At 37.4% G+C, this 26,800-nt stretch overlaps 1 protein-coding gene and 1 long non-coding RNA gene across 4 annotated transcripts; both read left to right on the top strand.

Moving 5' to 3' along the window:
- The first annotated feature begins 4,477 nt into the window (after positions 1 to 4,477).
- On the top strand, positions 4,478 to 14,943 carry LOC125259530. Of its 2 annotated transcripts, XR_007182850.1 has the most exons (4): positions 4,478 to 4,568; positions 11,340 to 11,450; positions 11,601 to 11,841; positions 14,125 to 14,943. It is a non-coding gene; the product is annotated as an uncharacterized LOC125259530 (long non-coding RNA). The 2 variants fall into 2 exon arrangements; XR_007182849.1 differs by lacking the exon at positions 14,125 to 14,943 and having other exon boundaries at positions 11,601 to 12,632.
- Positions 14,944 to 18,028: 3,085 nt separating this feature from the next.
- LOC125260780 lies at positions 18,029 to 25,517 on the top strand. Of its 2 annotated transcripts, none has more exons than XM_048179300.1 (5): positions 18,029 to 18,178; positions 22,082 to 22,181; positions 22,436 to 22,603; positions 24,991 to 25,122; positions 25,221 to 25,517. In XM_048179300.1, the coding sequence occupies exons 2-5, from the start codon at positions 22,082 to 22,084 to the stop codon at positions 25,352 to 25,354; spliced, it is 534 nt and encodes a 177-aa protein (XP_048035257.1). In that variant the 5' UTR covers positions 18,029 to 18,178; the 3' UTR covers positions 25,355 to 25,517. The 2 variants fall into 2 exon arrangements, with proteins under 2 accessions (XP_048035257.1, XP_048035258.1); XM_048179301.1 differs by having other exon boundaries at positions 18,106 to 18,272.
- Positions 25,518 to 26,800: the final 1,283 nt, after the last annotated feature.

Raw genomic sequence — 26,800 nt, 5'->3', positions numbered from 1 at the left:
ATGACTTCAGAAAGTCAAAAACATGAGACAAAGAGTCTTACTTCATTGCTTGAAAGTATTATGTCATTATAATATTAGTTTTTATAAGTTTTATATAGAGCTCATTATTTTAAAAGAGAAATAATATGATGGTGACAGCGTTGACACACAACCTGAGAACACAATGTTTTTTTATAATACAAATAATACAATATGTCATCTAAAAACAAAAAATATTTAGAAGGAATAAAGACAAAATTCAAGCCTAAATTTTTCATCAAAATTTGATAATATAGCAAGGAAAAGTTAGAAACACAGGAGTGGAACAGAATTATTTTAGTATTATTTGTATGCCATTATAGTATTTATTAATATTTTGAAACTTTGTTTCAGTTTTCATTTAAATTTTTTGCTTGTTTTGTAATTTTGTTATGTGCTTTTGTCATTTACTGTTTTTTAATATTTCCATTTAGCCTAAATGTACATTTATTTCAGTTTTATTCTCAGTAATTATAGTACTACGACTTTCGAAATTCAAGCATGTCGCCGTTTGTCTTTGCATCACGTCTGTTTACATGAAGGAGTCCCAGCTAGTAGGCTATATTACATGTGAGACGGCTCATTTATAGCCTTTTCTCACAGCAGCTGCAATAATTAAACTTATCATTTAGATGGCGGATTGTATGACAAATTAACTTCAGAGATTAGACTGTACAGAAATTGAAATCTACAGGTAACGCTAATACACACTAAATACACAGTCACACAATGCTGATGTTGCTAACATTAACAATTTGAGAACAAAGTATAACAATAATAATAATTTGCACATTTTGACGTGATCCGTGCTAAGCGATCGTTAGATTTAATCACCACTGGCAGCGCGATTTATTGTAATGCTTTTTTTTTCTCAGATGCTTTTTTTTCATAGTTGGTCAGAACAAAAGTGGCAGACATGTTACTTGTTCAGATGACATTTTCTGGTGAAAATTCTTACTTTGGTCATACTTCAAGATGTAGAATCTGTGATTCCGAAGTACAGTATCCACACCGGTGTAGTGACTGACAGCAAACATTAGATTCATCCGTGCTAAGGAGCCGTGCTGAGGAGCCGTGCTGAGGCACAACCCACGTAAAGATGATAATTCTGCAAACAACTGCAATTGCAGGTTTCAAACAGAGATGGCGACAAAGAGGCAAAACTTACGGGCTGCAGCTTTAAATGTATCATGTAATATTTAGATTTTATGTTACTCAAGTTCTATTTCAATTAATGAAAAAATAATAATTTTATAGTTTTAGTTAACAATAACAACACTGGGGTGGAGACAAGCCATACAAGGAATCCTCATGAAAAAACAAAAATAAATAAATGAATTAAAATGACTAGATTTTATAGATGTTTATATATATATGAGGCTAGAATACTATAAAGATAAGATTTACTGCTTTCTTATGTCAATGCTAAGGCAAATTGTCTGTGAAATCAGCCATAAAACCTTCAGACACACAATTGTTCATATTACACAGTATCACATTACACAATGAGGACGCACCGAATCCAAATCAGCTTTGTCTTTCCCTAAAACACACACCCACACACACGCTCGTTACTCGCTCATTGCTGTGTCAAAGATCAAAGCCCAGGGGAGCTGACCTCATCACCAAAGCCATGAGACTCTGAGGAGGAGGTGTTATCCCTTCCATCCCAGATACACTTCCTTCCCTCACTCCCTTCTCACTCTTTACACCCTTCCAAACTCCACTGATCCTTCTGCTATTAAGCAACAAAATGACACAAGGCACATGTTCATGCTCAGAGACCGCATCCCTGTGCGCAGAGGCACTCAGCTGAATTATGAATATGAATATCATAATGAATAATGAATGCAGGATAATGTTTTTGTCCTGAAGCTGTGCAAAAAGGGATGAGACTTGCAGATGTAGGACAAAGGTTTAGAGTCTACACTGGCTTGTTTCTTTACTATAATCTTGCGGCCCTCTGTTTTATATGCTTTCTAATATATTGTTAGGTGAATCAATTGGATATTTTACTTACAAATCCATAAAGGCTAATATTTTTACCCTTTTTGTTTTATTTTATTTTTCTCTGAGATCCACTTAAATGTAAATAAAACTTTACAGTAACACGTAAAGGTGGTAACACTTAACACTACAATATATATTTATAAAATAACATCTACTCTTTCATACTCAGTTCGGTGGAAAACCACAGTCTTCACCTCAACTGCCTTTGGCCCACTTTAAAGCTGCAGTAGGGAGTTTTTAGAAAACGTTGACTTAGCCTGAAAATTTGAACAAGCACAACTCACAGGTCACTCCCCCTTGCTCTATGCTGCGCTACAGCCCTCCATCCACAGCTCCTCCCCCATCACAACGGAGCCTGCCGTGAACGCCCAGGCTAGTAAGCAAGCAGGGCCACCGATGACGGCGGATAAACAGTTATGGCACATTCACTGGTATGGACGAAACATCAACAATATGATTTACATTGACTATGGCCTGCCCATACTTTGACTACAAACTTGGTCCTCAAAACATTACGTATTTTGCAATACATGTAATGTAACTATATGACGTTGCACTATTTCTATAAGTAATAAATAGTATGATAATATAATGGTAACTAAAGTTACAGTATGCAAGTAATTATTCTATTGATATGTAATGCTAAATAAGGTTTGCTAGTACATTATTTCAGCAACATGACAAGCCAGTGAATTAGTAGGTTTCAATAGTTGCTTTGCACAGTGCGTGACATTTTATCTGTATGTTATTCGGCTAGAGTTTTGACACTGAGTCAATGGGCTCCGACGAGGAATTCACACCCACAGCGACTTCGAGGAGTCAACGGGCGGGGAGAAGAGGATGCCGTGGTGTACGCGGAGCATCAGGCAGGGGACTGGCAGGCCTGTTTTGAGATTATCTTAGTTGTGTAGTTCTTAAAAAATGAAACAAATCAAGCAGGGATACTTACTTGTCAAGCAGAAATATGGCTGACTCTGCATCGGTTTTTATGCTGCGTTCCAGGCAACCCGTAACCCGTGTTTTTCCAACCTTCTACCCGTGAAAGTGCACTGGAACAGCAGTCAAACCCGTGACTTCCCACCCGTGAACTCGTACTAGATCGATGTACTCCCAGTTACGGGTTCTGACGTCACATAGCCCGCGAAACAACAATGGCAGCCCCTACAGATGCAGTGTTTATGCAAGTGCATGGTAAAATAAAAGGTATAAGTTAACCGCTTCTCTTGCCTTATGCGCCGTTTTCCTCAAATAAGCAAGGAGTAAGCACCTTTGGCGATATATTATTGTTAAAGAGCATAAGCCCCGTATGTTTTGTTTGTTTACACTTTTACGCAGTTTGGCTGATTTTCCTGGAACGCTACAAAGTCGTGGGTCGTGATCAAGGTTATAATCGTTAACGAAAACGAACGAAAAAACGAAAACTAGGTGGGAAAAAACATTGTCGTTAACTGAAATAAAATAAAAACGAGGCATTACAAAAAACGATAACTAACTAAAACTGCAATGTGTGTTTGGCAAAACTAACTAAAATAAAATAAAATTATATATTAAATGTCCTTAGTTTTCGTCTTAGTCAATGTCTTTCATATAGACCAATTTGGTGTTTGCAAACAGCGATGACGTTTTTTATGGGCGGAGCCTACCTGGTTGCAGAAAATGACAGTTGAGCAGTAGCAGTCTATGGAAGCCACGAAATAAAAGAATAAAAAAAAGTTAATTTCGAGTTTATGTCTTAGAATTCTGACTTTTATTTCTCACAAACCTGAGTTTATATCTCACATTTCTTACAAAGAAAAACAGAATTGTGATATATAGCCTACTCGTTATCCTGTCTTTTCTGAATTGCAATTTATCCCGCAATTCTGACTTTTTTCCCCTCAGAATTGTAAAATAAACTCACAATTGCGAGTTATAATGGCCGAACTGGGAGTCATAAACACGCAAATGCAAGAAAAAAAGTCAGAATTGTGAAATAAAAATTTTATAGACTATGTTTAAAAGTTATCTATGTAAAATGTTATAGGTTTAAATATTATTTCATGCTGTAACTGCTATGTATGTATGTCCTCTGAACTGCATATGTGAATATTATGTAGACTTACTGTTTACTTCAAATTCCTGCTTTAATAGTAGACTAATCCTTGCAGGTGTCATCAGTCCAATCTGTGAAACGTCTCAGTTTAGCTTCAAAGGACGTTTTCAACGATGGTTTTCTTTAAAAATGAAGACTATATTTTTTGCATTCCGATTCCAACATCCAGAGGCACAACAAAACGTTTTTCTCTTATTCTGTGGATTTTGCACATTTTCCTCCAATTGCTACCGCTATTTTTCTGCAACCACTATGCGCGCGCAGCTGCAAGTGACGTAATTGTGACGTCTGCTCCAAAGAGGTCTATAGCAAATAACGTTCAGCTGCATTTCCTTTCCCTGCGTCTCTCACATACACGCGCGCACACACACACACAGCCCCTCCCCTCCGTGCACACCGCGTCTCCATGAGAACGAGTTGTTCGACTTTGAAAGCAAGTTCGCTAAAGGTTGGTATCTCGTGAACACCTTTACACAAACACACATTAAAAAGTGGTATAAAAATATTTTTTAATTCTGAATATAACTTTGTCAGCGTGTTAATGTCGACGCGAGAAGCGATTGCTACTATAGCAAGTTAACTAGTCGCAAGTTTGAGGTAAAATGCACTTGGGTTGTCGATGTCAAAACACTATATAAGCTGTGATTCAAATATTAAATAATGTCATTTGTTTACTCTTACACTGAATGTATGCTGCTTCAATCCAAATGTGTTTGCATAGTTCACCCAAAATGAAAATTACTGTGAGAAAAAAATCAAGTTTACAGAGTTTTAGTGTAACTGAAGGTAAACCTGCGTTGCTCATGGTGGTTAACGTTACCTCTCTTAACGCGCTCTTGCTGAATGGCAAGGATTGCACTATGGACTATTGTACCTTTTGTATGTTTTCTTTTTTTTTTAACTGTATTTTATTTTTTATAACGAACAAGCTGCGATGTCACATTTCCGCTGCTTTGTTGTGTATGCGTGAGGCGCGGGCGCGATTAAACAGCTGTCTTTGCAGGGGACTTGCCTCATCGTCATGGCAACGGTTCGTAGTCAGGTCAGATTACGTCAGAGTTGGTTGCCGTTTATTAGATGCTCAGACTACCAAACTAACGCCGATTAAACATGTTGAGTCTGGTGAAAACCGACTCAGACCAACGCCAACAGGGGTATCGCACCGATCCAACAAACTCCAACAGACGAGTTTGTTGGCGTTTGTCGGTGCGGTGTGAATTGGCCTTTACACTGAACGTTTGCTGCTTCAATCCAGACGAGCAGGCTTAGACCTTATTTACCAGAGAAACAAGCGCGCCGCCATCTTTATAAAATTGTCTTTGAACTTCCGTTTTGCGGTAGCTCTGTACATTTCTATGGCATCGCTGTCAAAGAATAATTAGTTGGTTAAGTGGATTTACTTGTTGTAGAGTTAAAGGGATAGTTCACCCAAAAATGAAAATTTGATGTTTATCTGCTTACCCCCAGGGCATCCAAGATGTAGGTGACTTTTTTTCTTCAGTCGAATGCAAATTATGATTTTTAACTGCAACCGCTGCCGTCTGTCAGTCAAATAATAGGAGTGATTGGGAACTTGAACAATAAGAGTCGAAAAAACTTCCATAGACAAATCCTAATTGAACCCTGCGGCTCGTGACGACACATTGATGTCCTAAGACACGAAACGATTGGTTTGTGCAAGAAACCGAACAGTAAACCAGTACACCAATACACCACTATGTCCAACTCCGTTCAGCTTCCGGTTAGTGAGGTCTGATCGCGCTCTGACAACGGAAGTGATGTCTCGCGCTCATTGAAGTATATGGGCGAGACATCACTTCCGTCAGCAGAGCGGGTTTTTTGACCTCACTAACCGGATGCTGAACGAAGTTGGATATAGTGGTGTATTAGAGGTAAAAAATGATATAAATACTGTCCGTTTTCTCACACAAACCGATCGTTTCGTGTCTTAGGACATCAATGTGTCGTCACGAGCCGCAGGGTTTAATTTGGATTTGTCTAAGCAAGTTTTATTTACTGTTACAGTAGAAGTTCCCATCCACTGCTATTATTTGACTGACAGACGGCAGCGGTTGCAGTTAAAAATCATAATTTGCGTTCGACTGAAGAAACAAATTCACCTACATCTTGGATGTACTGGGGGTAAGCAGATAAACATCAAATTTTCATTTTTGGGTGAACTATCCCTTTAATGAAAGTTATCATGAGCATTGTTATGTTTAAAGCAGATGTCTTAACAAATGTCAGTAGATCGGGAAGATTTTAAAATGAGCAGTTCATTCATAAATGTAATATCGCTGTGGAAATACAAACCGGAAGTCAAAAGACAACGAGCGCAACGCTGAAAAGGGGCGGGGCTACATAAGGTCTATAGGGTGTGAAAATTGTACAGCTGTGGTATTTGTATAGGGTGTGAATTCTGTATAGAAGATGTGTAGATTTTTGGTAGATTTTTAGGCAATTTTGTGAAGGTGTCACACACACACTAAAAAAATTGAAAAGCTGTATTTAAAGTTTGTTTTTTTTGTTTTTTTTGTTATTTGTCATGTTCTTTTCTCAGATTGAGCTCCCTGACAATCTGACAGAAATGTCTTGTTGTGGCTTAAAAATGGGTTGAATAGGCTACATAGATAGAATAGGCGGTTCATGTATGTCTTCTTTAGTCTGTTGGCTCTTTAGGTTTTTTACTGGCACACATTTTGCACTTACTTCAGAGTGTTGAGACTGTTTACATATTTGTGCCCATATGTACATTTTATGTACTGGTTTTATTTTTTAATGAATATTTTCTAAAATTGTATGATGTTTTTGTTGAGTTATTATTACACAATACTTTTTCTGAACTTTTTGAATCTTGCCCCTGACAAATAACCCAAATTACAAAAAAAGACTAAAACTAACACTAAAACTAATAAAAACTAAACTAAAACTAAGCATTTTCAAAAAAATAAAAACTAAACTAAACTAGCAAACCCACTTTAAAAACTAATTAAAACTAAACTGAATTTGAAAACAAAAAGTCAAAACGAAATAAAAATAAAAACTAATGAAAAATGCAAAACTATAATAACCTTGGTCGTGATTTGAAGTCGTGACTTACGGGCTCAAAAACCTGCCTGGAACGCAGCATTAATCCTTTCAGGACACGTAGCTCCCTCCACCTCGGAAAAGCCGCCAATATTTACCCTCGTTTTATTTCGGGCTCTATCTAATTCTTTCTTTTTGGCTTTTTTATCATCGTCATCTGTCTTTTTCCGTTTACCCGTCTTTATTTTATGAGCAGGTGCAGGAGGAATTGGCAGTTTGGATTGTTTGTCCGGCATAAGCAAAGCTGCGGCACACCGGTAATCTTGAATAGAGTGCCTCAGGGATGACGCGTTTTTGTAGGCCAACCCGGAAGTTAGCGGCGCACGGGTTCCCTCGGTTGAAAGCCTATGCATTTTTCCCATAGACTTTTGGAAAATCGCAGAAAATAAGCTCTGTGTTTAACAAAGGGTTATGACACTTACACGTTTTGTCTATCAAGATAGTCTTTACAAGTGAACACAACATTTATAGATTTTGAAGCTTAAATAAAGTCGTCAGATATAAAAGGCTAACAGTAGGCTATAAACGGACTACAGCACACCATGGTCACGGATCAACGTCGTCACCAGCGAGCTTCCTCAAACTGTATTTAAAAAACAACTTTATTTACAAACATGCTCGCTGATTATGATCTGCGCGGTTATTAATACTTATCCACTTTTTCATGAGAAAGACTGTCCAAATGTCCCGTTTTTAATGATGACGTCTAAAGTCCCCGCCAAAGGAAGTAGTCCCTTTTAGCAATTTGTTAGCAACCGCCGATTTTAAGACACAGTAAAAGTTTAAAAAATCACAAGTGGGTTATAACTGGTGTGTTTTATATCATAGATCAAAACGTGAAAGTATTTAGAGGCTTTGTTAACCACAGACCTTATTTCAGGCGATTTAGCAAAAACCAATTAAAAAAAACCCTAGACTTTACAGCGTTGGAACCGGAAGTCCAAAAATGCTAACTCGCTTCCGGGTTTTGCCTACAAAAATGCGTCATCCCTGAGGCACTCTATTTGAACGCCTGTACGCGCTGGCGCTGTGCATGAGAGGGGTGTGATCAGCGGGCACGCGAGCTTGATTGACACTGCTAAGACACTCCTCCTGGCTCTGATTGGTTGTTACTTACCGGGAGTGGTGTATTTCTGCAAATGGCAATAGGACCACTGGGAGGAGCCAGTGGAGCTTGATTTTTTCACAGATTATCTGTCTCATATTCTACTGTCAGGACATAATGACAGGTTTAACAAATATGTAAAAAATACATTTTTACAAAAGTTACCTACTGCAGCTTTAATGTGTATGTTTGTTTGTTTGTATCTGCACATGAGCATGTGCAGATACATGCTTCATAGATTTGAATTAAACATGTAAATGTGCATAGTTTCCCACATGAACACAAATCCCACTGTATTCCGTTTTCCTTCTTGTGTAGAGCTTTTACATGTAAATACACTTCTAATGAAAAGAAAAGTCATTTCCTTCTCCACCCAGAAATAACGGCAAGAAAACACTTACACACTGAGCAATACTTTCCAGGATATCCATTCCACTAAAGCTCCTCATAAAACTATACATAAGAACAAATGCTGACTCAAGAGGACCAACGTATGTTTCTTCCATAGAACTCAGAGAATGACATTTAATTACATGTTCACAAATATCACATTGTATCTTAGCATATATCTTATTTCCTGTAGCTCAAATAGTAGCACAAAGTTCTAGCAACATAAAAACTACAGCCAAAGTCATAAATGTAGGTTAACAAAGGACAGAAATGAAATTAAAATTTTCGTAATGTTTTACTATTTCAGATATGGTGCTATCTAGACTAGAGCGTGTTGGACCATGATTCATGGTGACTGGTGATTTAGCACATATTGAGAAATCTGGCAATAACAACTTTTAGTGAGTATGTAGTCTTGGATCGACTGTCTGATCATCCTATGATTCATACATGCACTAAAAACAAACCAGAGACAAACACCAGCACTGGATAAAGTAAGTTGTGGTAAAGTGCCATAGATACCCTAATGAAATTTGACTTGAGTAAAAGTATAAATAGACCCAGTCCATTCAAATTTATTTTTGAAGAAAAGTACAAAAGTATTTACTTTTGTATGTATTCAGGCATCCAAAGTCAAATTTCTCATTAATATGGACATTTTGCTTTTTTATATATAATTTATCCTCTTGCTCAAATAAAAAATGAAAGGTCAAATGTTACAGTCACACAGACAGGATCGAGCTTAGGATATACAGTAGCTCAGTCTGACATTGTTATGAATTATGATCTAGGTAATGTATTCGACCTCTGAGTATCCTATTACATATGGTTCTTGGCTAGACGATTCAGTGATTTGTTACTTGAGACTCGCTGCAACCGGATCATGAATCAGTGAGTTGTTAAAGGTAGGATAGGCAAATCTTTTTTTATAAACACTTTTTGTTATACTGGTTGAAACTCTCACATCCTGATAGCAATCAATAATAGGAGTGGTCTAAATATTAAAACATGTACATATATCTTCTGTGGAAGTCTCAGGACCAAAAAATGTTCATCCAATCATTGCATTTGGGTCTGAATGCAATGATACGATGTCCTGCATATCAACATATGTATTTCCATATCTCCATGCTAACCGTAATTACAAGATGGCAACCCGTGACGTTCTACCTGGAGCTGTTCGTCCGCAGACGATTTTTGCATTTCTATGTAAACACTATCAATGCCGAAATTAATCTGCAGCAGTCAAGTGGTACAAGTCTGAGCTCTGCAAGTTGTTTACGTTACTGTAATGTTTTGTACTTTGAGACATGAGGTAATTTAATGCTGTGTATCGTGATGCTTTGCAGAATCTGCTGTGTGCATTTCTGTTTTGGAGGAGGTGTGGCTTTGGAGACGCTCTGAAGGGAGGGTGGGATATAATGCTTTCAAACCTAGCTTGCTATTGCTAGCCTCTCTGAAATTACCTACCCTAACTTTAACCGCTGCAATCAAATTGGATCAATTGAATTCCCAGATCGAAAATGTAACTATTTTAAGAGCTGGTGATTCTGAATGAATTTGTACAATGTGAATCATATGAAAATATATGATTTTTAGGGGGGAAAAAAGTTTGAACGTCCACACTAACCATCCCTTGGGTGTAAGCAGATATGAAAACGTATGAATGAGACTGTACAATTTCATACAAGAAAAGAACAGACTCAAATAAATGATTCACTCTCAAATCGGACATAGCTAATAGAGCTAATTTTGTATTTCTTCACCTCAAAAATCTGAAATGTCATATAGAAAAACATCAGATATGCTTTGGAATGTAATAAAGGTTAGCCTGGGTGCCAGCCCGAACCCCGCCCACAACATTTTTTGGACGGGAAGTTCGTTCTGGACTCGATCCATTGTGGAGTAATTATGCTCGGCTCCCAGAAGGCCGAGCCAATCAAATTGCCAGGGCGGGCTTTAATCGATGATGGACAGGCTATCTGCGGTTACGTAACCACCCATGTCATCAAAGAGCGCTTGGGTTGAATTGGTTTTCACCAACGATGACTGCAGCTGGAGAAGTAAGATGTTTAGATTCCGCTATCACGTCTGTAATAAAAGAAATCGACAGCGCATTAATTTTAAAAGACGAACAAAGAACCGCAATCAAGGCATTTGTCGATGGAAAGATGTGTTTGCCGTCCTTCCAACGGGATTCGGCAAAAGTTTAAGTACAAGTTCAACATACGTCACTTACTGCGTTGCTCTGATTGGTTGTAGGTCTATCCAATTGAGTGCAGAGTTTTTTTTTTTTACTGGTTCGGTTAAGACGCCCCATAATTCAAGTGCAATGGAGCAGTATCAGACTCACATTCTGCCTAGAATATGAGTATGACGAAGTCAGGCTAAATAAAGGTAGTAAAAGTAAAACATTCTGTGCTTGCTTCTTCTGTTTGGCAGAGAAAACTTGTTAGACCAGCAAATGGTGCATTTTAATGGCTAAAAAATATGAAGAAAGATACTTTTCATCTTGCCTTTAATGAATGTTTTAGTACACAGTATGTAAGGATTTTTTAAGATGATGTAGAAATGATTTGAATATGCATGAATGAAATCTCTTTGGTATGATGTTAAACTTGTTGCTTATGTTCACAGTGCTTCTTTAGGGGGGAAGAGCACTGATGTTACACCCTGAAGCCAAATGCTTAACCTCATTTGCCTCATTACATCTCCTGCCAACAGATAATATGGAAAACTCGAAGCAAGGTAGCTCAGCCTGATAATCCAGTCACGATAATAACACAGAACGCCATTATTATCACTAAACATTTGGCAGTGCCAGTTTGAATAGAGAAAACAAACAGTGAGGAGCTCTAATTGGTGTGTAATGCAGGATATTGTCCCATCATCCATCAGGGCCATCATGGAATGCATCATCTGACATCATGTGCACTGTTCAGAAGCTTAACCTCATTGAACGGGAGCCAGCAGAGGAGGAGAGGGCTCAGATCAAACACAAAGCTGTAACCACACATGAAATGAGCGGCAAAAAGAGCAGCTACACTTCTAACGAAAGGCGGTGGGAGAATGACCCATTTACCCAGCATGCCCTGGAGGGCTGAAAGGAAAAGACTGTCTTATGGTGCCAGTATGCAAAGTAGGTTGGATGTGAATGGAAGAAGGAAAGAAACAGTGAGAGGTGGCTTAGTAAACCAGGACACTGGCAGAAGAAGGTCTAGGTCAAAGCTGGCACAGTATGAATGGCATCCACCCTTGGCCATATTTTGAGGGCAGGGCTTGATAGGTTCACCCTCATATTTATGGCCTCCCAGGAGTTGGCGTCAAGAGAGTGAATGATATATTATCACTAAAGTAGTGCTCTTGGAGATTTTGGCTAGAGAAGGCATTTCTCTACAAGGCTGAATCAACCACATACAGAAAGCAATGAGGCAACTCTTTAAATTTCACTCCAGTGACAAAAATATCTCATTGCTAGGTCCATCTTTCAGCACAGTGAAGTCTGTGGTCATTTTACAGATAAAATAAAGCCGGGTGCACACTCTGCGATTTATAACGGTGCTTTGCGATTGTTGCTTCAGACTGTACGAACGTGATCCTCATGTCACACTGTGGGTTCTCAGCCGTCGTTTATGTCAGACTGTACGACAGTCAAGACACGTTAAAAGTGGATGCGCACTTGAAAACTCATCCGGAGTTTTACATCAACCCAAACACATTGTTCACGGGACTGAAATGGTGGCTAACAAAGACATCTCTAGCGTTAATTTTGATCACAGCTTGTCTTGAAAAGCAAAAACAATTTGACGTTTGTTGTAGGAGAAGTCACACTGCAGGACTCTGTGCCAAATCTTCTGACACTGCCAGAATTTCTTCGGAGGTAAAATTTGATCGCAACGGTCATTAATCGGCTGTCGGTGAACATGTCAAACTAGCGATCAAAGACTACAGATTTTAGCCTAGGATTACAGGAATCTTTTAGGATTCTCAAAATTTGTCTCAGACGACCAAATCGTGGCCAGAATCGCACAGTGTGCACCCGGCTTAAAGCAGAGGTGAGACTCATTTTTGGCTTTAATAACTCAGTGTTTATACATATAGTGAGTAACACTGAGTTACATACATGGGTCATTGACAAATACCGGTAAGGTTTTTAAAAGTGTAAAAAAACAAAATGGAGATATAATTAATTTTGAAGTTTTATTAAGTGTTAACAATTAGATTACGTGGTTTTTATAATTAATTAACGCTTTTGTCATTTTTTACAAGATGGACAAAATTTGTCACCAAAAAAGTCATTCAGTTTAACCAAAATTTCGGTTTTACTTAATTTTTACTTTTGGTTATAACGAATGACAATATTTTCAAAAAATGCTAACAGGCTGATATCTAGCTAGCTAGCAAAAGAACAATCAGACATTTTATATTTAGTTCAAGTTTTTAAAATATTACATTGAAACATTTTCCATGTTTTATAACGGTTGTACTGAATGACCTGATGTTTCGGGACATGTGTATGAGCAAGTGAAAACATGAATTTTTTAAATGGTTAAAAGAGAGTTAGCTACTTTGCTTCATGACCATGTGGTCCTTTGCAGGCGTCTGAATGACGTCACATCCCATCACATGATATTGACCGCATGACTTGATCGAAAAAAAACGGCCCTTTATATTGGTTACTCCGAATGACATCAATGAAATTTATTCTTATTCTTTCTCATAACAAAGCAACAACTTCACATAATTTTAATACCATTTTGCACTATGTTGATATATGATGTTATAAAATCATGACAGAATATAAAATCTATACATTTACTACATTTTAAGATATTTTAATCACAAATAAAATGGCTGTATTGGCCTTTGGACGGTTAAACCGAATGACCTTTTGACACTTCAAAATCTTTAAAAAGCCTTTATATGTAGCATAATATAATTAAAACCTTTTGGATTCGATAAAAGAGACCTTACATACTTTGGATGTCATATCTTTGTTTTTTTATAATTATTTAAGGCCTTTGGACAAAAAATGACCCGTCACGTCATTGACCCATATATATATATATATATATATAACTTTATTTGATACAAATTTGAATGAAGTTGTTTTAAATTTTAGTTTTAAATTTAAAACTTATCTGTAAACATGAACGTAAAAAACAGTCATATACAAGTGCTGTAGGTAAACCATCTATTTGTTAATTAAATTTACTTGTTCAAAATGATTTTTAAATAAGCAATTTAAAAATGTATAAAAAGTAAACATTTTATTCAAACAAGTTACAAAAAAGATTACAAATATTATATATATTGTGTTTTTTAACTGCTCAAGCATGATCACAATTAAAAAACATAACACAGTGTGTGTGTGTGTGTGTGTTACTTGATTTAGGAAATAACTGACATGCATTTTTTACAGATAAACGAGTTTAATCTGTTTGGATGTGGGCATAGACGAATGGCATTGGGGACCAGACTGACTTCAAGCTAACGGTCAAGAGGGTCATTTCTCTATCAATCTTCATCTATGGCTTTTTGTTGTGAAGGGACAAGACAATGCAAGAAGCTTGGGATGGGAAGGGTGAAGACAAATGGCATATGAGTTTCCTCAAGAGAGCAAAAAATGCAAAATCTGAGCATATAATAGGACTGAGCTGGAGGAAGGGGTCTAGGAGATAACAATGGATGTAACGACAATAGCAGGGGGGATGTGCCCTCTCGTTTTAAGCTATGTTTAGTTGGGGGTGGGCAGGGACACGTGCCACTCTTGGTAGGAGGGGACCGGGTGGAATTGAGGGAGCACAGCCAGTGGTGCCCGATCCGGCCCTCTGCTTTGTTCTGCCAGCTGTTGGTGTCACGGTCAACACCCGGGAATCAATGGATCCAAACGGACAGTCACCACCTTAATACTCATTAACACACAGTTCTCTGCTAGGAAGGAGTGGATTGATGAAATAGTCAGGTTTCCAATTGAAAAAAAAAAACATCAAATATAAATGTTTTATTAAAAATGCTCTACAGAAGATGTTTATGGCAAAAATAAGAGATAAAATTACATTACTAAGTGTTCAATAGTGTTCAAAACTGTCAATTTTATGTTTCATTCACAGATGGCGATAGTGAGGCCAAAGATCTGTAGTGCAGCATTATTTATCTAGCACTAGCATGATAATAAATTTATATTAAACATAAGAATCTCAAGAAAAAATGTACTTTAGCAAATAGTTGTAAAAAAGACGAGAACTTTTTCCCTCCAGTCTTTCCAGCACACATTCAAACAGAGATTTTCACTTCACTAAATAATAATCTAAATGTGGCATAGTAGGCTTATAGGGTTGTGTGCAGTTTGATATAATTTTAAACTATAGAAGTTGTTAAATGATTTACAGTGTTTTATAATTATTGTTAGGCTATTTGGAAAGAAAACATAGTTTAGGACTTTTTAATGAGAACTGGCAAATTTTATTCACAAAAATAACTAAAAAACTTTCCATTAAATGGAGGTATCGTATAGAGTTTGCGGTCATAAAAACGTGAAGATTGTTTTCATTTTCCAGCCATGGATTCCCTCAGGAATTTCCTATGGGGTTTTACTTTTAGAGCAGCAGTTTTGATTTACGAGTGAAAAAAAGGTCTGTGGTTAACATTAAGCTACTTGAAGAGACTTAATATTTCACTATAACATAAATAGAATACCTCAAGCTTGAATTTTGCAATTGTTAAAAATGTAAGTTGCTAAGTAACTATAACTACCACAAGAATGTGAGTTTATGTGCTTGACGAATCAGACAACCAGTGTAGTTCACATTCACATTTGAGATTTGACTGTGTAATTTGTGTTGTAGAGCTAAATGTTAAAGTCTCTTAAAGTAGTTCACTAAAAACCTAATTTAGTTTACTCATAAATAACTATTGTAAAAACCCACAGAGAATTCCAGAGGAAGACCAGGTTGGACAACAAATTGATGTCATGACCGAACAGCTCAACTGAGGAACTAGCAGCCTACAATTTGTGATGCTTTTTTCCTGTCTTCAAAGCAAACAAGCTTTTGTATTCGCATTACAACAAGCAAAAAGCCCATCTTGTAGACAAACCTTAACAATGCAGCTCCTTATTGTTCGTCACATTTGAAGACATGTTCAGTCAGACTCCTCCTGACCTGTATAAGCAGCAGTTGGCACCATGTGAGGCTTACTGCTGCCATCTAGAGGCTTCTAGAGGTTTTCATAATCGCACAAATGAGCAGAGCTCTTAATATTTCTTTTAAAAATACCTCCATGCCATATTCTCTTTAATTTAATCACTGGTACACAAACAGTGAAATGCCTTATTTACAGTTTGCAACTGGTGTGACAGCTTTAGTTTGAGTTGCATCCAAAGAAAACTGTCACAACCTGTCCTGCATTTTTTTTTTTCATTGGTTTCAGTTAAAAAGTGACAATGACAGCCCATGTGCTGTCATCTACACATAGTAGCTCTGTTTCAGCATGCTTGAATGGCTGATGAAAACAGATAAAATTCAGTTGTATACACAAATGCTTATGGGAAAAGATAAGCACTGAGCAGGTAATTTCAGGTTAATCAGAGTTCAAGAGTAAATATCTGTTGCGCTTCAAGTTCTTTTTTATTAACACATGGTTATGAAGAGTTAGTATGTCTATAAACCAAGCACTGTTAAAGGAATATTCCAGTTTAAATATAACGTAAGCTCTATTAAACTCATCAGTGATATTCTGCTGATATGTTACATTGGGATATTCTTGTCGTTGGGAACTTGATGGGTGGAGTATGACAGGTGAAACATTTAAAAAAAAAAAATGAATGCTGCTCTCCCGGTTATGAGATTATGGCCTCATTTAGGGCACATCAAAATGTTTTTTTTTTTTTTACTTTTATTTTATTGTAAAAATTTACATTTTACATAAAGCTAAAGCTTCCTTTTTTTTGCCGTTTTTTCAAAAAATTCAAATGATGTCAAGTGATCATTCTTTTTTAGAAATAAAAGAAAAATACAGCATCACATGTAATCACATTTATAATAGAAATGGTTTATTATTCATTTTAAATTAATATATATTTAAGATTGCACATTGCAAATAGTTACATAACATCCAATTCTTGTATTCCTGTGTGTATCATTGCCTTACCCCAAAGACTTCCATTGATTTTTTTTCTCTTTTTACAAACAAAAGGATGCTTTGTATGTGTGTGTGTGTGTGTTTTTGTGTGTGTTGTCCTGGTAAACCTTACGATAGGGGGACAAAATGTCCTCACAAAGATGGAAATATCTGAAATCCTTGTCCTTTTGGGGACATTTTTTGGTCCCTATGAGGAAAACATCATTAGTATGACTGAACATAGAAAGTTTTCTTTGAAGGTTGTGTTTAGAGGTTGATTTAGGGATGGAATATAAACTTTGTACAGTATAAAAATCATCATGTCTATGGAAAGTCCCCATAAAACCTGGAAATCCAGTGTATGTGTGTGTGTGTGTGTGTGTGTGCGCGCATCGTGCATGTGGTTTAGGTAAACCCCTACGTTTGTACGGTATAAAAATCATTACGTCTATGGAATGTCCCCATAAAACATGAAAACCCAATGTTTGTGTGTGTGTGTGTGATAATAAACAGCATGTGAAAGATGATGTTGATAGAGATTAAGTTGTATTTAACATTCCTTCAAGGCACTGAGCTCATTAAAATGTGTCACAACAAAAATGTTGCATAAAGCAGAAGAGCATGACACCTTTAAGGACACCATTTTACCATGTTTGATTGTCTGAATTACATTTTTCTCTAGATTTATCTTTTTATTTGTGCTGAGGGCTTGAAGGCTGAAGCAGATGGATATTTCACAGCAGGTTTGTCCTTATTTGACCCTTAACACTGAGTATTCCTCAATATTTCTCTGATGTCTTTCTCCACCTTTCTCTAATAGTTAAATATATTCCCATAAGCTCACTGTCAGACGACGTCTGAGGTAGATTTTAGTTCAGGTTGCACTGGGCTAAACCCAGATCAGGACTGGACATGAGCCAGATAAACTCCCTGCCCCCGCCCCCCCTTTTCTGGTGTTTTCTTCAGGATCACTTCCATTTCCTCTGTTCTCTGAAAGTTTGATTCTAAGAACTGTTATCATAAATACAATTGTCTAAGGGTTCAAAAACAAGTTTTTAGGGGATAAAAACAGCCAAAAAGTAAACAAAAACCAATAAAACAGGCACAGAGTTTTGGATATACTAAGAGTTAAACTTCAGCACTGACGTCCCAGTGAAGAGTAAAGTCACATGCTTGTTTCAGATTGTTTACTTGCACAGTCTCTCACAGTTTTAAATCCCTACTAAACTCAATACCTCCCACCATCTCTCTCTCTCTCTCTCTCTCCTTCCTTTCTCCACCCACCCCTCTGTTTTTTCATGGTCAGTCTTTCTGAGCGCCAACAGCCAAAGCAGGGGAAAAACGCATAAAACGAAGCAAGTTTGCACAATTTCTTTCTCTTTATTTTTTATTTTTTTGCAATATTTTCTTATTTGCAATTTTGTCATCGTCCAGTCTCTCAGGAAAACTGTGAGTACGATGAAGGAACTTTCTAGAAGCAGCAGGGGGAGAAGGGTAGTAACCATGGACTGAAAAACAGGGAAGAAACTACATCTGTGCACTTAAAATGCACATTTAAATGTGAAAAATACTTTTCCAACGATGCAATGTTTCAAAATTCTGCAGAAAGACTGAGTAGTCTTTATGCTTTGATAAAAATGGATGAATAGGCCTGCTTTCAACAGCGTCACAAAACAGATAAACACAGATGAGTTGTACGTGCATGTACATAATGATTTCTTTGCTTCTACTCACTGTTGGACATAACCATGTTGCCTGAATTTTTAGAATAGAAAGTCGTTGTAAAATGTTTGTGTGAGAGTATAGAGTGCAGAGAGGTCATGGTGAACTCTTTGCTTGAGCTTTTGCCAGTTTCGTCCATTTTAATTACAGCATATTTGTGTCTCTCTCGCTGCACATGGATGGTGCAGAAATTGCACAGATGAATAAAGAATGTTGTATTATAGCAAATTACCATTTGCATTCTAAATGAAATAATAAATAAATAATACGGTAAATAATATGTAACACCTTACAATAAGGTTAGTTAATGCATTAACTAATATTAACAAATGTATTGTACAGTAAAGTTACAGTATTTATTAAAAGGTTAGTTCACACAAAAATGGAAATTACGTCATTAATTACTCACCCTCATGTCGTTCCACACCTGTAAGACCTTCAATCATCTTCGGAACACAAATTAAGATATTTTTGATAAAATCCGATGGTTCAATGAGGCCTGCATCGCCAGCAATAACACTCTCTTTCTCAATGCCAGAAAGGAACTAAAAACATATTTAAAACAGTTAATGTGACTTCAGTGGTTCAACCTTATTGTTATGAAGCGATGAGAGTACGTTGCCAAAAATAACAAAATAGCGACTTTATTCAACTATATCTAGTGATGGGCGATTTCAAAACACTGCTTCATGAAGCTTCGAAGCTTTACAAATCTTTTGTTTCGAATCAGTGGTTCAGAGCACGTATCAAACTGCCAAAGTCATGTGAACTATTGAAGTTTCAAAACACTTATGACGTAACGAAGCCTCGTTTACTGAAATCATGTGATTTTGGCAAATGATTCGTAAAGCGAATCTTCATGAAGCAGTGTTTTGAAATCGCCCATCAATAGATATTGTGGAATAAAGTCGCTGTTTTGTTATTTTGGACGCACAAAAAGTATTCTTGTCACTTTATAATATTAAGGCTGAACCACTGTAGTCACATGAACTATTTTAAATATGTTTTAGTTGCTTTCTGGGCATTGAAAAAGGGAGTGTTATTGCTGGCAATGCAGGCCTCACTGAGCCATCGGATTTTATCAAAAATATCTTAATTTGTGTTCTGAAGATGAACGAAGGTCTTACGGGTGTGGAACGGCATGAGGGTGAGTAATTAATGACATTATTTACATTTTTGGGTGAACTAACCCTTTAATGTTTGGTAATGTTAGTTAATAAAAATATAACTGTTCATTGTTAGGTCATGTTAGCTCAGGTCCATTAAAAATTATTAACAGATTTAATAATGTATTAGTAAATGTTGAAATTAACATTAACTGAGATTAATAAATGCTTTTTTCAAAAAAAGTATTTTTCATTGTTATTTCATGTCAACCTTATTGTAAAGTGTTACCAATTAAAAAGATTTTTATGTGGCTCTGTTCAACCAACTCCAAACGTCCTACCCAGAACTACCATAGACATGGTGAATATTTATCGTGAACCTATGGATGGAGACTTACTGTAATTAACAGTAAAAGATGATTATGTGACCAGACTGAACAAGCTGGTATTTGGATTTGATCCAGAGCAGGAGGAACTAAAGCATCTTGACGTTTATACACCTTTATTGACAGCATACATGCAGAATAAAATAGCAAAAAGTCCTAAACTCAAGACTTTCCCCTTTACTTTGGGTTTTGACAGTTACTAAAACAACTGTAGACAGTAGAATTGAATGTAATACACAAGCATATGGAGGTATTTAGGTTAAGAGGATGAAATTCAACTTGGCTTTAAGAAGATGCAGGTTCCTGAATAGCTAATAATGTTAATCACCCTAAGAAGTTAAAGCTGTTGTCCGTAACTTTTTTGGGTTAAAAATGATCCATGATGAGCAAGTACATAACCAGCCAGTGTTCAAAACTATCTCCTTACCTTAGCCTGATTCACAACGGTAAGCTTGTAATAATGTTTTATCACCATTGGTGATTTAATCACCATCCCCCCTCAGTCAGAACAAGAGTGCAGACATGTTACTTGTTCATATGATATGACATTTTCCATTTAAAATTCTTAAGTTGGTCATACTTCCAAGACTACAATCTGTGATTCCAAAGTACAGTATCCACTCCAGTGTAGTGACTGACAGCAAACATTAGATTCATCCGCGCTGAGGAGCCGTGCCGAGACACAATGCATGTAAAGATAATAATTCCGCAAACAACTGCAATTGCAGGTTTCAAACAGAGATGGCGACAAAAGCAAAACTACAGACTGCAGCTTTAAATATGCAGTTATACCACCATTTCCATTATACACTACCCAAGGAAACACTTAAACCACACATTGGCTCTCAATGAATGAAATATTCAAAAATCTTTATTTATATACATTCTATAATTTGTTAAGAACAAAATTATGTGACAACAGTCAGTGGAAACCAAAGTTACAGGCTGATTCAACTTGCATGAAGTTCATCACAGCAACTCATAATGTAAGTCAGTAGTGTGTATGGCCCCCACATGCCTGTATGCGCTCACGACAACGTCCGAGCATGCTCTTGATGAGATGGCGGATGGTGTCTTGGGAGATCTCCTCCCAGACCTGGATCTGGGCATCAGTAGACAGTCTGTGGTACTACTTGGTGGCTTTGGATACTTTTGGATGCCCATACACATTCCTGGAGCCTCCCCACATTTTGCATGTCTCCTTTGTCTGACAAACCCATTTCAGGTCTTGGAGCAGGAGTGTCCAAACTCAATCCTGGAGGGCCACTGTCCCGCAGAGTTTAGCTCCAGCTTGTCTCAACACACCTGTTTGGAAGTTTCTAGTAATCCTGAAGACGTTGATTAGATGGTTCAGGTGTGTTTACTTAGGGTTTCAGGACAGTGGCCCTCCAGGAGCAGGATTGGACACCCTGTCTTGGAACCTCAACTAATGAGCTGATGATCTGAATCAGGTGTGTTTGATTAAGGAGACATGGAATACATGCAGTGTTGGGGAGGCTCCATGAATTTGTTTGGGAACCCCTGCTCTAATACAGGGGTTTCAGATCCTGCTTCTGGAGGGCCACCATCCTGCAGAGTTTAGCCCCAACCCCAATTAAACACACCTGAACCAGCTAATCAAGGTCTGCATACTAGAAACTTCCAGGCAGGTGTGTTGAGGCAAGTTGGAGCTAAACTCTGCAGGACAGTGGCCATCCTGGACCGAGTTTGGACACCCCTGCTCTAATACATAATGTCCCAGAGGTTCTCAATTGGATTCAGGACTGGGGAATGGGAGGGCCAGTCAATGGCATCAATGCCTTTGTCATCTAAAAATTGTCTACACACTCTAGTGTGTACCTGTTGTCACTTTAATTTGCACCAAAGCATGTGAAACTGATTCACAATCACTTATGCTGATATACAGATTGATATCCCTGAATTTTAAATGACTTGGTGTTAAGTACTCCCTTAGTTTTTTTGAGCAGTGTATTTAAGCTTAATCTGCCAGGACACTGTGGTTTTTCTGAGGGGTTTTGAGGTTTCTTTTTATTTTGTGGATCAGATGCTGCACTTGACAGCCGGACGTGTAGGGGGGCTTTTGTCCAGACGGGGAGTGGCTGCATTCAGCTCCAGCAGTGTCAAGATGGCCAGCCATGGGCATGGTAATGTTAAATGTCCTTTTAAAGCCAAAAATATAATTAAAAAAAATGAACACTTAAATAAAACACTTTTATTGTTATGAATAATAACTTTGACTATGTAATCTTTTGTGATTAACAAGTGCACCAGTGTTATATCAGTATGTTTTTTTTTTTATAAAATGCCACTTTTTGTTCCTGAGATTTCTACCTTATATCTGAGATGCCTGCATTTTTCTCTCAATAGTCAACTGATTTATTTATTTCTGTTCTCTCAGGTGAAGTAACAGAACAGGCAGACATGTCTGTACCCATGTACTGGGACCGTCTGGACACTCCTCTACCAGACAGACCATACAAAGACACCCTCAGTTCTGCTGACAAGAGCCTGAAGCAGAAGGAGAAAGGCCCCTGGAACAACCTCTCTAAAGAGGAGAAGCTTGCCTGTTGGTACTTCTTTCTTATTATCCATTCTTCTGGTCCTGTGTCTTTTATTCAGTACTTGTACTTGAAAGGGAAACAAACAAACATATAGAGAACAAATATGTTTATATTTTATGTGACTTTCCATCTATAGTTCTGTAAGTCCATCTAAATCCTTAAAGGATTAGTTCACTTTCAAATGAAAATTAGCCCAAGCTTTACTCACCCTCAAGCCATCCTAGGTGTATATGACTTTCTTTTTTCTTTTTGTCTGAGAAATATGAATAAATACCTTGATGCATCAGAGCTTTATAATGGCAGTGAACAGGTTTCACGAATATGAGCTGAAGAAAGTGCATCCATCCATATCCATCCATCATAACCGCCTTCCGTTTATCAATGTATGAAAAAAGTGTAAAACTCTCGCAGTTCAAAAACTTACGCTACGTCATACACCTTCCCTATTCAACTTAAGGAAAAAGCTTAACTGACACGACACCAATTTACACTTTCTTCACAACTTAATAAGGAAGGCGGCCTGGCAGAAGCTAGATGTTTTACTATATATTTTAGATATATAACATGTTAAATTTAGATTTTATTTTTTATTATTATTATTATTATTTTTTTTATACACAAACACATCACTTCAATTCAGAAGGACTTTATTAACACCCCCCTCCCCCACTCCCCCAACTCACTCCCCCACCTCACCCCAAAATCCCAAATTCAGTATTTCAGAAAACTTGAATATTGTGAAAAGGTTCAATATTGAAGACACCTGGTGCCACACTCTAATCAGCTAATTAACTCAAAACACCTGCAAAGGCCTTTAAATGGTCTCTCAGTCTAGTTCTGTAGGCTACACAATCATGGGGAAGACTGCTGACTTGACAGTTGTCCAAAAGACGACCATTGACACCTTGCACAAGGAGGGCAAGACACAAAAGGTCATTGCAAAAGAGGCTGGCTGTTCACAGAGCTCTGTGTCCAAGCACATTAATAGAGAGGCGAAGGGAAGGAAAAGATGTGGTAGAAAAAAGTGTACAAGCAATAGGGATAACCGCACCCTGGAGAGGATTGTGAAACAAAACCCATTCAAAAATGTGGGGGAGATTCATAAAGAGTGGACTGCAGCTGGAGTCAGTGCTTCAAGAACCACTACGCACAGACATGTGCAAGACATGGGTTTCAGCTGTCGCATTCCTTGCGTCAAGCCACTCTTGAACAACAGACAGCGTCAGAAGCGTCTAAAGACAAAAAGGACTGGACTGCTGCTGAGTGGTCCAAAGTTATGTTCTCTGATGAAAGTAAATTTTGCATTTCCTTTGGAAATCAGGGTCCCAGAGTCTGGAGGAAGAGAGGTAAGGCAAACAATCCACGTTGCTTGAGGTCCAGAGGTAAAGTTTCCACAGTCAGTGATGGTTTGGGGTGACATGTCATCTGCTGGTGTTGGTCCACTGTGTTTTCTGAGGTCCAAGGTCAACGCAGCCGTATACCAGGAAGTTTTAGAGCACTTCATGCTTCCTGCTGCTGACCAACTTTATGGAGATGCAGATTTCATTTTCTAACAGGACTTGGCACCTGCACACAGTGCCAAAGCTACCAGTACCTGGTTTAAGGACTTAATGGTATCCCTGTTCTTAATTGGCCAGCAAACTCGCCTGACCTTAACCCCATAGAAAATCTATGGGGTATTGTGAAGAGGAAGATGCGATATGCCAGACCCAACAATGCAGAAGAGCTGAAGACCACTATCAGAGCAACCTGGGCTCTCATAACACCTGAGCAGTGCCACATACTGATCGACTCTATGCCACGCCGCATTGCTGCAGTAATTCAGGCAAAAGGAGCCCCAACTAAGTATTAAGTGCTGTACATGCTCATACTTTTCATGTTCATACTTTTCAGTTGACCAAGATTTCTAAAAATCTTTTCTTTGTATTGGTCTTAAGTAATATTCTAATTTTCTGAGATACTGAATTTGGGATTTTCCTTAGTTGTCAGTTATAATCATCAAAATTAAAAGAAATAAACATTTGAAATGTATCAGTCTGTGTGTAATGAATGAATATAATATACAAGTTTCACTTTTTGAATGGAATTAGTGAAATAAACTTTTTGATGATATTCTAATTATATGACCAGCACCTGTATACCTCTGACCTGCAATACAAAGTATCATATCACTGGCCAATTTAAAAAAAACAAAAACAAAAAAAAACACAAAAGCATGCCTTTTGATACATCCTGCCCCAACTTCAAGAAATATCTGGCCATTTTAATTTTTTTTTTTTTTTTTTTTTTTAAGGATAAGACATTTTCCTGAGAGGGCAAAGCACTGTAGACAAAATCATGGAGAACAATTAAACTGCTGTAATCTTTATTTATCTGTGATCCTCAATGGCAGTGTACAGGATGACATTTAAAGAGTCATTCGCTGAGATGAAGAAACCAACGGGTGAGTGGAAGACGGTGGTGGGTGGCATCTTTTTCTTCATTGGTTTCACTGGCCTGGTTGTTCTGTGGCAAAGGTACTATGGTAAGGTGTCTCTTTAATTTTCTTTTAATTCATTGATCATGTCTGGATTAAAATGGGTGAATAGGTCTGTTCATGTTCAACATTTTTTGCTTTCTCAGTGTATCCTCCTCATCCTCGTACCCTTGATGAGGAATGGCAGGCCATGCAGGTGAAAAGGATGTTGGACATGAGGGTGAACCCTGTGGAGGGCTTCTCGGCCAAATGGGACTATGAGAAGGGCCAGTGGAAATAAATGAAGGGAATGTCACGCCAACACCTTGTCAATTGTCTTCATACATTACTATGCCATCCTTTATATAAACATTGGAATATTATCAAATGTAAAATCTGAACAAGTAGACCAGTGAGACAATGTGTTTCTTCTTGACTGACAGAAGTAAAACCTGACAGAATAACATCGTGTTTATCTTTGTATTCATTCAACAAGTGAAACGGACACATAATAACGACAAGAGATGTCTTGTGAATTCAAATGGGTCTTTATTTCATTTAAATGATAGACATTTAAAAAAAAAATTCTTAAGACATAAAACAATTAATTCAGGGGTGAAGCAGTTTAAATAAACCCAAGACCTTAAAAAAATAGTTTTCATTTTTGTCCCCTTACGTTAAAAATTAAGTTGGCTAAATACAAACACAATGAGCAACACATACACTTCAAAAGAAATTATGGAGTTTAAGGCCATAGGAAGGGACAATATGCGTTTACACCAAATATCATAAATAATTTCAAATCAACAAACGCCTTAAATATTTTCACTAAGCTATGATGAGCTAGTCTAATTGTTAAGTTAACTAGTTTACATAGTGTCGTGCCAATGCTGGTACATTTCACTCTTGAGCATACTGTCAAACTCAGTAACCACACAGCGCGCGCACGTGCTCTCTCTCTCTCTCTCACACACACACACACACACACACACACACACACACACACACACACAGCAACATGACTGACACAGACTTAGCATGCAAGCAGCAAATTTCATAACACGGAATGTATTCTGTTAAATCAGTGTCTATAGAGCAGCAAAAAGTGTAAATGTCGGCAACTTCAATCTGCTGAGACTCACCAACTATAATGATTACATCGCATTTTTAAACACTTCACTCGTAACTTGGGAGTTTAAAAGTGGCTTACTGGATCTAATGTTGCCAAATAAAACCTCTTTACATTTCAAACTTAATTTCAAAGTCAACATAACTGTAATCGCGACACATTTTTCTTAAGCAATGTGACGTATTTTTGAATTAAATTACAGTGAGAGCGTAAAATGCGGATCCAGATTTTCAAATATAGCCTTATTGTACATTATCGGCATTAAATCATTGTAAACAATAAAGCAATTCAGAAAAGACAATTATTCCCTCTTTGGATTAATGAGCAATGATTAATCGTTCACAATAATAATAATGATGAAAACGTGTATTAAGATTCACGAAAGTAAATGAGGAAAGTTTTTTATTTCATGTTGACTTTAAAACAAATCACACGCTCTCTGAGAAATTTCATTATATTTTTATTTATTATATTCGTTACATTTAATAACGTTAGTTCTTCTGGGAGTGAATCGGGAGAATGAATCTTTTCTGCATGTTATCTTCCCGCGCAGCCCTACGGCAGATATCTCTTTTCTAGGTTAGGTCTCAAAGGACGTTACGTTTAGGATTGGTATCT

The sequence above is a fragment of the Megalobrama amblycephala genome, linkage group LG24 (genome assembly GCF_018812025.1).
Source record: "Megalobrama amblycephala isolate DHTTF-2021 linkage group LG24, ASM1881202v1, whole genome shotgun sequence".
Classification (NCBI taxonomy): Eukaryota; Metazoa; Chordata; class Actinopteri; order Cypriniformes; family Xenocyprididae; genus Megalobrama; species Megalobrama amblycephala.
Note: the sequence above shows the minus strand (reverse complement) of the source record. Positions and strands in the feature narration are given on the sequence as shown.